The sequence below is a fragment of the Seriola dumerili genome, unplaced genomic scaffold (genome assembly GCF_002260705.1).
Source record: "Seriola dumerili isolate Sdu_G_001 unplaced genomic scaffold, Sdu_1.0 BDQW01000025.1, whole genome shotgun sequence".
NCBI lineage: Eukaryota > Metazoa > Chordata > Actinopteri > Carangiformes > Carangidae > Seriola > Seriola dumerili.
The window spans coordinates 2,591,520-2,606,463 of record NW_019174280.1 but is presented as its reverse complement, the minus strand read 5'-3'; the positions used below and the strand labels follow the sequence as shown (position 1 = coordinate 2,606,463).

Below are 14,944 nucleotides of genomic sequence, written 5' to 3'. Positions count from 1 at the left end.
CTAGTTCATTTTAAGTGTGAACTGGCACAACATTGATCATTAACAATGACGGGGGAAAGCAACTTATAAAAAAGGATCCATGTTGATGTTTCATCAGCAAACTCTTTATTTATTTATTCTCCCTACATAAATCATATTCAGTCAACTAAGTTTCACTCCATCCTTTTGCCCTGGTCATCCGCCCCCCCCCCCCAGCAGGGGCTCTAGTTACATAAATGTTGGTTCAGTCTTCGTTCAGACGTGACGGGAGTACTTCAGAAATAATATGTCAGCCAGTCCACAGAGGAATCGGGGGTTGCAAAGTAACGCCACCAACAAAGGAGAGTGTTTTCTCAGTTCTCTCTCAGGCTGCATCACTGATGGATTTTCAAAACTTTTTTTATTCCAGCTGAACCCTCCTCTTCTCACAGGGAATCCATTGACGCTTTCACATCAGTTTCATCATTTAATCTTATTAGAGAGCGAGTTCGTCTGCCTGTTTCACGATATGTGACAGCGAACAAGCAGAAAATGACAGGACATTAAATTTGGACTAAAGACCTTCCTGCTCTCAGAGGCATTTCACCGAAGCTTCCTTGACCTGATTTTTCTCTCTTTGGTTTTATTCTTTTAATTATTTGTGCTCACCTTTGACAGAATTATTTACTCATTTGCTTTCGTCATTTTGAGTTTTAATTTGCAGCCTGTTAAGCAGATTTTCAGTGTGCTATATGAATAAAGATTTACTTACTTAGATGATTTTTTAAGGATGATGTTGACATAAATGAACATTAAAAATATAAAGGTTTTTAACCTCTTCTGCTCTGGTTGTCTCACAAGGGGAAATAGTTTTTATAGACTGATCTGATAAGATTCTCTTCAACAACTTAATCGGTTGACGATTTTCTGAGTGATCGAATAAAAATATAGCAGATTTCAAGTAAACAACCAAAATCCAAAATCCCCCAAAAAATCCTGCAAGGTTGGAAGGTGGGTCCAGGCAGGCGGGCCTTAGGCCGGTGACTGCTTTGTTGTGACATCACAATGTTACAGAGGTCCTGGCAGTTCGTTTTAAGGCTCAGTTTCTGAATACAGGCTGTGTGCATTTCTCTGTGGACTGAGGCTTTGATACTTTCACAGTATCAATATAGAACCTAGACCTGATCTATAATCAAACAACACATGGACATCTACCTTTATACTATATGGGACCTTTGAGATAATTCATTGAGTCTCTCTCTCTCTCTGCATGTTTCACATTGGTCTGCTACAGTTAAATCTGACACTGTCCATGGATCAGTGTGTTTATCAGACATGAAACCAACATGTTAAAGTGGCAGAATGGGGTGCATCTCTGATACGAGTTACTCTACATATCAACTCCAGGAAGTTTCAATAATCTTTGTTCTTCCTCTAACAACAGTGAGCAAACCGGTTCCGGAGGATCTACAGCAAAGCCCGACTCCTCCTCCTCCTGCTGCTGCTGCTGCTGCAGCCTGAAAACCAAAACTGATTCAGCTTCACTGACACAAACTAGTTATAATAAGCTCTATACTTAAACATTAAAAAAGGTGTACAGACAGGTTGAGATCCTGTATTTAAATCAGGTGTTGTAACACTTCCACAGACCTTTCCCATTAGACCGTTCTCCCCCTGAACGCTCACGCCCTCCTCGGGAATACAAGCTGACACAAAATGCAATAAGACGCAACCAGACTGCAATCTGTGAGAAGTGGAGCGCTTGGAGCTGCGCTGACGATTAACTGCCTTGCTCAAGAGCAACTCCTGCATGTGCTCAGGCACTTCAGCAACCGTGGTGTAATATCAGTGTGGTGATGAAAGCAGGAGTCAGGGACGATGATGATGATGATGATGATGTCTGCAGTCTGAAGCAGACTTAATGAGAGTGTGCTAACATCGGTGCTACAGAGGCCACAGGGTGAAGTGAAAAATATTGATAGATTGATCTTTGAAATCATTTTCTCTTCTTTCTATCACAGGGAACTGAATCTCTCTGGGTTTCGCACTGATGGTCGGACAAAGCAAGACATTTGCATGTTTGCAATGATAAATTTGCCAATGGCACAGCGAATGTTGGTTTGATCCCTGAGTAGAAGTGTTTGTTGACACGAATCTGCCAGTTTTCTTCAGGTAAATACAGAGAAAACTAAGGAAATTATTTTTGTTGTAAGTTGTAAATTAATATAAATATCTTGGGACAGTAACTAATGAAGGACAATCGTGGGAATTAAACAAAAAGGACCTGAATTCTAACTCTTATTGAGACTTTTCAAAACCCGCAAATAACCTGATTAAAATGGACTTTAATCTGGAGGATTTCCCCACAGTTTCCATACTATTCCTTTAAAAAATACGAAGGATACAGTCCCAGATTTGGGTTTCAGACTTGAAGAATTGCTCTAAAATGTTCTGTCAGAAAGTCACCAGTGGAAAAGAAACCTCCTGGACCCAAAAACCAGGATCAATCTAACCAGCACAGAGGGGGGACGCTGACTGGTCGACATCCAATTTCATCTGAAATCAGAGAGTTAATAAAGGAAGAGTCCTGAGGCCATCTGGGGCCTCGCTCACATAAAAGTCATTACCTTTCCTCTCTTAGCCCCTGTGGCTGTCTTCATCTGAGCAGAGACAACATCACTGACAAGTTCCCTCTGGCTGAACAAAAAAAAAAAAAGAAAAAAAAAAAACCTCTGTCAACCTGTAATGATGTAATAACGTCGCCGTTACTCGGTGATGACAATCTCTCTCTGGAGGAATCTGTGAGACGACATCAGACGATTGTCAGAGGAAAAGCTCCAGGGGAAGAAAACAGATCCGAGAAATCTACGACCTGAGAACAGAGACCTGAGCCAGGAGAGAATGGCTGAGAAAACCACCTGCAGAGGGTCCACCGGAAACAGCAGAAACCAGGATCCAACAGTGAGGTTTCCTCAAGACTTCAAAAATATGTTTGGTATTATAACTTTTACTAGAAAGTCGAACGAAATAAAAGAGACAAGAACATACTGAGAGATCAGTGAAAACAAAGATCCAAATCTAGATTTAAACCCAGCAGGTTGTGTTTATATGGTAGCGCACTGTAGACCACTGTGGCAAGTGATTCTGAGCTTGTAAACTGTGTGTAGAGCTGCAACCAAAATGAATCTGCAACTATTTAGATAATCAAACAATCGTTTTAGTCATTTTTTAAGCAGAAATTTTAAACGTTAGTTGGTTCCAGCTTCTCACATCCAACAATTTGACCCTTTTCTTCATCAGACATGACCATAAACTGAATATCTATATTTTTAGACACATTTCAGAAACTTTTATACCATTTATCAATCAAACAGAGTTAATGGTCATTTACAGACAGAAAACCTCAGGCAAGGTCATATTCCATCACAGAAGTACTGTGAGGCTGCAACCAACAATTATTTTCATTATCAATACATCTTACGATTTGTTTTCAACGGCCGATTGATTGTTCAGTGTATAAAATGTCAAATTAATGAAAAAGCTCATCATTATTCCCTGACGACACAACAGTCGGATGTTGTGTTTACTGTCCGAGAAAACTGGGAAACCAGAAGCTGGAACAAGACTTCTCTTTCAATCGAGTGATCAGTTAAACAACTAATCGTTTCAGCTGTGGAGTACTAGTTGGTGTCTGAGCAAATAATGACACACATAATGACATATCTCTAGTGGGGGTCAACAGGGGCCCAAAAACAAACCTTTGTCCCAGGGGTCTTTAGGAGATTAATTGGGTCATGTCTGGAGCTGGCAGGGATTGTGCACCTTGTTAAAGGATACCAGGGTTTCCCACAGGGTTGTATACTGGAGACTCCACGCCGCTACCACACTGTCAGAAGAATTTTATAAAATATAATATTAAACTAATTTAAGAGCAACTAAACACCTTGTTTCAGTTTAAACACGCCTGCTATACAAGCTCAAAATATTTATTCAAACACAGACTACCCACCCACGAGGGGCCCCACCCTCCTCACAGCTCACATCACTTCTATTCCTTTTATTTACATCTGGCAGCCACCAGGAATTCACAGAACCATAGTTACATATGTAACCCTCAGTTTAACGCCTATACTGTAAAGAGGTTGTGTTTTGAAGTCATGGTTGGAAATGGCTTTTATATCGACCAACATGGAAGCATTAACTTTGACTCCCTTTCACGCTCATCTTTGATGATAAAGTTCACTGGTAAAAATGGCCGCATACAGACGTCTGGAACCACTGCACATGCATGAAAAAGAAGCTGTGTATGTAGGAATATTTGGATAAAATGACACTAATCCTACACATGAACAGCAGTGGAGCGCATTATGATGCAGAGTGTCAATCATATTATTCTATACTTCATTGAAGTCTGCAGTAAGTGCTGTTCAACACAGTTGGCTTTGAAGGTTACAGGAGGTCAGTGTTGGCGGATCAGAAGCAGCATCAGTCGTCAGTAAACACTGATAAACCTGGGGGAGCCCATCTGCTCTGAGTAGCAGCACAAGACCCAGACCAGAAGTCTGGAGTCTAAAAATAGCCCGAGCCCAGTCTGCACCAGGAATAGCCTGACCCAGACTGGCCCGGCCCGGCCCAGCCCGGCCCCCTCTGCGGGAGCCACGTGGTTTGACAGCATCAATAGCTGTGTTGTCCTGCGAGCGGCTCATCCAGTGACGAGGCGGTGATGCTGCAGATGAATCAGTGGGTCTACTCCATGAACAAACAACCAGCTCTCAAGTCTCTCAAAACAAGTGAGTTCATCCCAGCTTCAGAGTGGCAGGAAACACTGAACCGCTCTGAGCACACAAAGGACAACTTACAGACTGTAGCTGTGAGCGTAAGAAGCTGCTCCAGTACAACAACTCACCCATTTCCCAACATTTGGCTGTTGGCTGACAAACATTCAGTGGTATTTAGTTGTAGACTGTGTTGGATCATTTGTTTCAGAGTGTCATTTTCTGATAAATTACAGCAGAGGGTTTAGTTTTCACTTCTGAGCTGCAGCGATGGAATAAGAGTAACAGCATTAACGCTGTCAGAAATCCTGTCGGGAACCAAAGAATCTTTTCTCAATTAAAATGCAGCTTTAATCTTTATTATGTATTTATTTATTGTGATGAACCCTCCCTCTGTTCCTTAGAAGCTGTGTTTTAAAACCAGAGTGAAGTCTGGAACAGCAAAACGATTTGACTGATCTCTAATAACATCCATCTTAAAACCTCTGCTGTTCTCCGGTGCCTTTGATTGATTGATTTCTTTATTTCCTTTATTGCATTAAGGGCAACTTATGCCTGCAGCTGCACTATAACTGTATTTCTGCTCTATTATTACTTTTGTGTTTTTAAATTTTAGTTTCATTTTATGTTCTTTATTTCATTTTATCTCATTTTTAAATATAATTTTTTTCTGTCTGCATTGATTTTATTCTGGTTTTTGATGCTAATAGTTTTAATGGTTTTTTTAATTGCTTCTGTGTTTGAAATGTGCTGCATGAATAATGACTGTTTACAGTGAGCTGATTGGTCAGTAGTTACACCGTTGGCAGGTGTTGATTAGATCCTCTGAAGCTAACCTGGCCCAGCAGGTTAGCCTGGCAGCACAGGTTACCAGGGTGATGTAACCCAACTAAAAGTGAGGCAGCTTTGTGATACCAAAAAACCTAAATCAAACCCAAAGACAACTGGATAATAGGATGCTCATTTTGAAATTTAGCCAATGCTCATTAACCAACAAGATTAAAATATACTAGAATGGACGAGGGTCTGTGACCCAATACAACAAATGTTTTTTTGTTTTTTTACATGTGCAGAACCGGCATAATAGCCTAGATCTCCTGTGTAGGAAAATATTTTATAACTTCAAATAAATAGCACATAGTAGCCAGACTTTCTAATGTATAAACAGTTTAACGACACGAAAACACACACTGAATCCTGCAGTGCGGAGAGCGCTGTAAGGAAAACCTCCTCCTCCTCCTCCTCCTCCGCTCTAAGCTAATTAATGATCAAAAACAGCTAACAGGTGAACAAAACCTAAACTTGTAGTCGCATTTTTCAGACCTCAAAATAAAATAAACAGGGCAGGTCTACCTCAGTCCTCAGCATAGCAGACAGCTTGTCTACTGGATTTTGAAATAGCAACATGTGGACATGCTGTGGGGTCAGCCTGGTGCGCAGTCTGTTAACTGTGAGACCCGCAGTGAAGAAGCACATCTGATTAGCTTTCCACCAGCCAGGATTAGTATCCAATGACGGAGGATTTTCTCTCATAGATATACAGTAAATATATGTATACACACTTACATTTTTTTATTGTTTAACTGCTAGTTTTAAATCGGTCAAAATTCTTATTGTTGGTTAATGGTTAAACGGTTAATTATCAACATTGCTATTGGATAACCATCTAATCTTGCACAGGCCTAAAAATGAGACCTGAAACCCGCTCATACAAACATCTGTAAGACCTGAACCAAACCGCCAGACCCAAGTCTGGTCTGAAACCTGAAGATACGAATGGAAGACCTGTTCCTGCACCGCTGCCATCAGATGCAAAATAAATAAGAATCTCTCTTCAAAAGTGATCAAGAGGGCACAGAGGGCATCATGGGATACAACCCCAAACTAAGGTACTGATACAAGTTCAGTATCAGTACGTTTAGAGTTTGAAATTAAGTTGTTTTTTCTTTTTCAAAAAGGTTGACAGACCATCTCCTACCTGTTGCTGAGGGTACTGCATCCCTCCCATCCCCATCTGCCCTCTGCTGGGCATCCCCATCGGGTATCGGTGGGGGGAGGGAGAGCCGTAGGGCTGGCCGGGGTACGGCGCCCCCTGCTGCTGCTGGGAGTACGGGTTGTTGCTCATACTGTAGAGCTGAGAGCGCTTCATCGCCATCGGGTCCATGGCCGGCACCTGAGCAAGAGAAATGACTGGATGATGAGTGATTCTGTCACTGATCCAGGCTACTGAAATGTCTCAACAACTATTGGATGAATAATGATGAGATTTGTTACAGACATTCATGTTCCCCTCAGGATGAACTGCGGTAAATCCTCTGACTTTTCATCTATGTTTTAATTTGTCCAGTACTTTGGTTCGTGATCTGCAGAAATGTCACTACCTGATGTTTACAATCACATTTTCAGTTGTTACAATGTGCAGCAGTATTAGAAAATATTCTGGAGGGGGCCACCACAGACCTTGCTGCTAATTTACAAAGGCAACATGTGTACTCAGAGGAGTAGTAAATACAAGGCATTTAACACTAGTATTAGCAGCTAAAAGGGAACAGTACACTCTGAGGCACCTCTGAGTGTACTTAAGGTATACTTAGGTTTGTTGTGTACGACTATGTCTGTGACTTTCTGAAACCGATGACCTGACAACCACACCCACCTCATGCCGTGATGGGTCAGCTGTGTAGAGGTGAAGAAGGAGTCATGGTTTGAACTGCTCATCAGGCTCATTATTCTTCACACAACTATTTATGTCACCTTTAATGTGAAAAGCCGATGTCGTCCTGAAGAGACGCCTGAAAGCATGCGCTACTATCTCCATATAAAATATATCACATCACCCACCTCTGTGACCGCTGACTTTTCACCTTACCTTCCAGTGTGGCTGTTCGAATTAACTATCAACACTTTTGATTTCCAACATGATCAGACATTACCTTGTACAACACAAGCCTGAAGCAACTTGCCCCTCCTGATTACCTTTTCCACAGCCTGCTCAAGGCGAGAATGTTACGCCGCCATTCTGTATAAAAAGGTACAAACATGGAACTGGGGGGGGGGTTCTACCTTTAAGCTGGAGAACCGTTATGGTAGGATAGGACACTGTCCACTGTCACTGTTGTGTTACATGTCACACCCAGCTCGTGGTGCCCTACTCTGCAGCTAATGTATTAGCTCAAAGGCCAATGTATCATCAGGTACAATGTAAACAAAATTGGGACTAAACTCTCATGTCAGAACAGAATCAACTGGAGCAGCAAGATGTGAGCAATCCAAAAGCCTGGGAGGCCACTTTAAACTGGAGTCAACAGTCACACCTGGGTACACTTTAATATTCACACACACTGTATTTGACACACTGACATAATAGTAGGTGAGAGAAGTGACTCAGTGCGAACAGATGTTTCACGGCTGCAGCTAAAAATAGAAACCATTTATGGTTTTACACACACACACACGCACACACAAATGATCCAGACATTTAATCCTGTTCTTTCATGTTTTTTTTTTTTTTTGAATGGAACATCTCCATCCATCAGCTGAGAAGAGAAAATACACATAAAAAACAAAGTGGAGCGGCTCTGGAGCTCTGCCAAGTCCACACAGCTGGTAGTAGTAAGGGAGGATGATCCAGCTGGAAAAAAACCTGATCAATAATCCAGATGTAAACAGAAGGGAGGGAAACTTGGCCATCAACGATGCTCAATAAAACATCTGACAGTCTGATTCTCAGATCAGTCATAAAACTCTACAGAAGCTGATTAAAGCTAAATTATTCCAGTAAAACAATGAAAGCTTGAGATATTTTGGCAGAGCAGCTCACAAATCCATCATGTACTGGAAGAAAACATTAAGGATTAAAGGTTTTATTTAAAACTAGGATTGGGCGATATAAGGATGTGATACTACATACCAATAATGGTTTGTTTTGTGAATCAATCTGAAATGTCCTAGACAGAAAGACCGATAAACAACATCCCGAATGACTTATCAGGAGGTTGGTTTGCCCCAGTTTGTGCCTCTCTTGTGTTAATGTGTCTCTCATGCCGAGCATCAGTTTTTCTGAAAGATAAAATCGCTGACAATCACTGAAAAACTCAGGAGGTCATTTATCGGCACTTACTGGTGTTTTAAAGAGCATTTCCAGAATCTTTAAAGACTCTTCTGACCATCGAATATTCTATTCGCTGCACAATAGCAAAGATTTGTAACACATCCTCCAAGTTGTGCCTCTTACCTATGACAATAGCTGCAAATGACTTGTGCTGCAGAATACAAGAAAAATAAAAATGTAGTATTGTCTTTGAAAATATTACTTATATTTTTTTTAACACACTGATTAATATGCAATTTAATTTCTCAGTCAATCATTTGATAAGTAAAAAGTCACATCATGGGGCACTCCAGTGGCTGGCCTGGTGGGGAGTGTGCCAGTATGGCTTGGTCCTGGCCATGGCAGCCTGGGTTCGAGTCCGACCTGTGGCCCTTTACTGCATGCCATCCCCTCTCTCTCCCCGACTTTCCTATATCTGTCTCTCTCTCTCTGTCTCTCTCTCTCTCTCTCTCTCTCTCTCTCTCACTATCTCTATCCAAATAAAAGGCAAAAATGCCCATATAATTGGCTTAAAAAAAAAGTCACATCACAATTTGTGACAGTCCAAAACCCCCAAATATTCAAATTACAATTACATAACATAAAATAGAGAATTATCAATGACCAACAACTTAAATGATAAGACGACAATTAAAAGTGTTTATTTTCTGTGGATCAACACTAATCTACTAGTCAGTTCTTAACTAATGTTAAATAATTTAAACAATATAGACAAACACAACTGATAAAAACGTATATTAATTATATTATAAACTTACATTTTTGTCACATCCTGATTGGTTGATTGAAAGAAAATTAAATCAGCAACCGTTTTGATAATTGATTCAAATTATTTTTCAAGCAAAAATGGCAAAAACTTGTTGGTTCCAGGGACACAAACATGACTGTTTTCTGCTTTTCTTGATCTTACATTACAGTAAACTAAATATTTTGGATTTTGGAAAACCAGACATTTAGTCATGTCACCGTGTACTCTAGGATACTGTGGGGTGTATATTTATTTTACTGTTATCTGATGTTATACAGACCAAACGATTAATCAAGCAGAATAGAACCGAAACAATTAGTCAATTAATTGATAAGTTGATTGAAAGAATAATAATCAGCAACTATTCAGATGATCAATTAATTGCTTCAGCCACTTTTAGGCAAGAATTGTGAAAAAACGGTTCCTCTAATAGTATGACTGCTGCTCCTCTTCCTCATATATGTTCTTTAAACTGAATCTCTTTGGGGTTTTGGATTTTTGATTCGGATAGAATAAGACATTTGAAACATCAGTGTGATTAGTATTTTTCATTATTTCTTTTTTATTTATTTTATTTGTTTTGTGGACCTAGTGGTTAATTGAAAAAAAAATTATCAGCTGATTTATCTATAATGAAAACTGTCATTAGTTGCAGCAAAAAGACTCTACCATCCTACTCTGTAACCTCCAGTGTATTTAATGATCAGAGGTTATGGTGAACTGTCCCGGCGACATGAAACAAGAATGACCAGACAGGAGTGATCCATGAGGCAGTGTGGGTAAAGGGCGGGGGGGCTCAGGCCTCCTGCAGGCCCGGGATGTTGTGGTGGGGGGAAGCATGCTGAATATTTAGCTCCAGTGTTATGCCGGTGGTAATGGGCACATGGCTAATCTGCATGTGTGAAGGTCAGGGCTCTTGTGTGGCGATGGGGCCATAATGGGCTCCAACCCAACAAAGCTGAGGCCAGATCTGAAGCTAAAGGAGCGGCCTCACCAGCATCTCACACCGCTGATAAAACTCCTCTCCATAGGGGGGTCTGTTCTCCAACAACAGAAGCAACTTACAGAGCAATGACACCTCAAATTACTTCAAAAGAGATAATTAGCATATGTGAGGCAATAAGTAGATGTCAGGGTTGAATGGAGCTGTCAGAAAGCTAACTGTCAGATCTTGTCACCAAATGTCAACGTCCCCAGACTTTATTTATCACTATAACAGCTGATTATATGTTGTCACAGCAGCTACAGTCCGCGGTGTGATTGCATACATACATGCAGCCTCTGCAGGCCTGTGCGGCTCGGTTAACTACAGCTAAAATGCTAATGTTAGCTTAGCTTCGCGAGCTAAAAACGGAGTCACCTTGGACACAGAACCAAAACCATGACTTTACTAACTACTGTTAACTCATTTGGTGGTTATTTATTAATGTTTCTGCAACTACTTGACTAAAGACGAGGCCTTATTTGCTTGACAGTGAAATAAGCCCTTTAATTAGTGTCGGGCTGTGTAAATGATGTCTATTTGCAGTGGAAATAAAAACTACACTTAGCTCAACAGCTAACTGAGGTTAGCTATTTGGGTTAGCATAGCGGCTAACTGGCAGGTTAGCACGTTAGCCGGAACAAGATGACTGTCTCTGATTATCCATGTGAGTTTATCAGCAAACAACAAAGTGTTTAACAAGGTGTTACTCACCTGGGACCTGCCGCTTCCCTGCCCGTTATTCCCCGGGCTCATGGCCGGGTGATTTCTTTGTTGTCCTCCCCAGCCGTGAGCAGCCGAGCCGTACTGGGAACCCATGTCTTTAGCCAACCCCATGCTCGGCTGCTGCTGTGCTGAGGGATTATTATAGTCGGGATATCCACCTCCATAGCCCCGCATCATCGGGCTCGGAGACGTCAATAACTGGTTCAAAGTCGGTGTAGCCCCGGACGGGTGCTGCTGCTGCTGACCCTGTCCAGGAAACCGCTGAAATCCTCCGGTGTTGCCGCCGCCGCCGCTTCCACCTCCAGCCGGGGAGCTGGTAGCAGCCATAACCGCTTTGCTGTGGTTAGCAGCGGCCGAGCTACCGCTGCCCGGGCCCATCAGATTGTTCCCCTGGCGTGAGGGACTCATCATACCTCCGTATCCACTAGTCCCGTAGCCGGGTCGATAGTTCGGGTAGTGGTTGTACGGGCTGTTGTTGTTATAGCCTTCGTGGGAGTTCTGAACCTGGTCCATGGTTTTGTGTACCGAGAGCGCCGCTGTTACCCCAGTCCCTGGGCTTTGTTGTCCGCCATGTTGATCAAAGCAAGGCCCTCCTCTTCCATTCCCATAATAATGATTAAACTCGGAGCTGGTCCCACTTGGAGGAGGGTTGTTGTTGGTGGCTGATCCCAGGCTGGCATCCATCCGCTGCTCCTCCTCCTCCTCCTCCTCCTCCTCACTCTTGTTCAGGTGGTATTGGTGATGGCGCTCCTCTGCTCGGCTGTTCCCCACCAGGAGGATGTTTTCTTCTCCTCCATGGCGTTGTCTATTCCCGCTGCTCTCTCCCTGGCCCCGCTGGATGTTGTTTATGTTGTTGTTTTTGTTGTTGTGGGTTTGCCGCTGGTGGTGCTGCTGCTGAAAAAAGTGGCTGAACGGCGGAGGTGTGTGGTGGTGGGATGATGATGATGATGATGATGATGATGATAGAGGAGGAGGAGGAGGAGGAGGTCCAGTAGCAGCTGGGGCAGCTCCGCCACTGCCGCCGAGGGTTTTCAGTGTATGCCCACCGAGCATCCCCGTCTCCATATCGGTCATATTAGAAAAGGACAGCCCCGGCCTTTTATCCCCGCTTTCTCTCCTTGTTTGAGCTCCTCCAGCGGTGGTGGTTCTGTTCCCGTGAGCCCGGCTCGGACCCAGAACTTCAGTACGTCCATCTACATTATACATTCTGTGGACTCCAGCTGATCGTGTAGCTCCAGCAGAACCACCACTTCACCCAGTCTGAAGTTGGGATCTCTCGAGAACATCAACGACTTCTCGTCACCGTCTGACACCGGGGGGTATGCCACTTGCATGGCCATGGTCAGGTGCACATGTCCCGAGTGGTCATCCCAGTCACCCCAGTGGACTGGGAGCAAATAATAATCAGCAAATAATCCCCATTCATTTCAAATGTGTCATATGTAAACTCCATGAAGTGCCTTAATATGTCTATATATAAGCCATATAGGCCTAGTGTTGAATTGTTCAAATCAAAACATTAACTTATTCTTACACAATACATTTATTAAACAAATAAATTCTCACATATTAGTCATTAAATACACATATACATTTAAACCTCCACATGTTGCTCATCTTAATAACATGATTCATGGTCGTTGATCAAATCCAGCAGTATATAACATATTTGGATGGAGCTAAATACTCATCCATCATTATCAAAATGTGATTGAAATACTCTGCTGAAACAGGAGGTTTTCTCTTGTTGTTTACTCAGCTACATGTACAAGGAAGACAAGCAGCAAACAAACAAAAAAACACACTTAAAAACTGTTATGAAAATGATGTTCAAAGGATCAGTACACAGATAGGTAGAAGGTCCCAATAAAACCAATAAATAAATTAATACATAATCAAAGTCCTGGTTTTTTGAAGTCCTGAACCTTTTTCCAAGGAGCCTAAGAGAGGAAACAGACGGAGCAGAGTGAGGGGGGTGAGAACAAAGCTTTGAGCTTTTTAGCTTTGAGCTTTTATTTTTATGTAAAATACAAAAAAAAAAAAAATCTAATAAAAAAATACATGAATCCCTCTTTCATCATAAACTTATTCTCTTATGGAGCGCACATTAACAGTTATTGTGCTCAACCTCCTGCTCTCCATTTTAGCTGGCTCCAGTTTAAACCTCAGACCTCCCACACATTTCTCCAGACTGCACTGAAAAAATGTCCAGTATGTACACGTCATATGGTCACTGCAAACTCATTACTGAGTAACACGACACAGACTACAAGTCTCTATAGGATCATTGCAGGAATGTTATAATTGGATTGTCTAACAGTGTTTGAAGGATGGCGAAGGCTTGAAATGATGGAGTATGAAGACATGCTGTAAATTAAATCTCATGGTTATAGTTAATGTGGAGAATGAAAAAAGAAAGTGAATACCCTGCCCCATGCTTTTACACCTCCACACACCTGGGCCAATCACTGCACGAGGCCACACTCAAACCGACTTCAGTCCTGCATGAATAAAGAGGCACCAAATTCATTTGACTGTGATAACTTCCCAGAGTTGTAAAATCATGTCTCATAGCTTCATAAACCTCTGTTTACAGTGTCTAATCAACCTTCAAAGTCATGGATCTGTTACTCAATAGCTATGTCCAAATTCAGGGGTTGCATCCTTCGGAAGCTGCATTTGAAGTCAGATTGTGGCTGATTCTTTTCCTGGGCCACAAAGGCGCCAATGGGTGGCTCCTACATGGACCAACCTATCCCAAGATTCATTGCGTGTCGGTGATGAAAATATGGCAGCAAACAACACCGACATAGAACTGACCCCTGAACTAGGTCACAGCTATACTAAACTTCTTGGAACAACACACCAATTAATTGTGTGATTTTCAAATTGTTCATTTGGAAAGTTACAAACATTTTCAGACGCAGCATTCCCCAACAAGCACTTCATTTGAAGCATACCGAGGCCTTGGAAGAATAATTTGGTTCTAATTTGCTTTCTCAGACAGACCCCATGTGTATTCAGATAAAATTAAGCTACATCTAATAGCTGGTTAGCTTAGCTTAGCATATAGACTGGAAATGGGGGAAATGGTCAGTAGACCAGACCAAGTATGGACAGAACAGGTAAATGCACTGTAGATGAGGTCGGACCACATTTTGTTCGAACTGGTGTGAAATGATGGAAAACCTTGCAGAAAGCATGATGGGAATCTGACATTTCTCTCTGTTTCATCATTTATTCACTGAGTCTGTTTCACTTTGGTTTTTATTGATACCCCCAACTTCTTCACATCAGCCAAGGGTAAAAACCATTTTTGTAATATTTAAATTTCAAAAGTTTCAGCATTTTATGCTCAAAATAAAAATGCACATAAAAACAGGCAGATGGGAATGCACGTATTGATTTTCTGCTCTGAATAAAATCACTATGATGTGCAATCAAACAGGGAACATATACAAATAGACCTTTTAAAGATTATGTGACTGTGCACTGAGCACAGTCAAGAAATAAATAGTAATGAGGTTAGCTGGTGTCACGGATTGGATAAAATTCATTGCAGTCACAATATGTAAATGCTACTTACATTTCAGCAGAATTTCACGGACAAAAAGTAAAGGCTTGCCTACACATGAGAGAGCATA

At 41.8% G+C, this 14,944-nt stretch overlaps 1 protein-coding gene across 2 annotated transcripts in view; it reads right to left on the bottom strand.

The window, feature by feature from the left end:
* Window positions 1-11,903, bottom strand: part of LOC111240337 (AT-rich interactive domain-containing protein 1B-like) — a 51,394-nt gene extending 39,491 nt beyond the window's left edge. For both annotated transcript variants that reach the window (XM_022770312.1, XM_022770313.1), the window contains exons 1-2: window positions 11,289-11,903; window positions 6,712-6,906 (exon numbers count right to left, since the gene is read on the bottom strand). In XM_022770312.1, coding sequence (XP_022626033.1) covers window positions 6,712-6,906; window positions 11,289-11,813 — 720 coding nt within the window. In that variant the 5' untranslated portion in view covers window positions 11,814-11,903. The remainder of the gene's footprint in view (window positions 1-6,711; window positions 6,907-11,288) is intronic.
* Window positions 11,904-14,944: the final 3,041 nt, after the last annotated feature.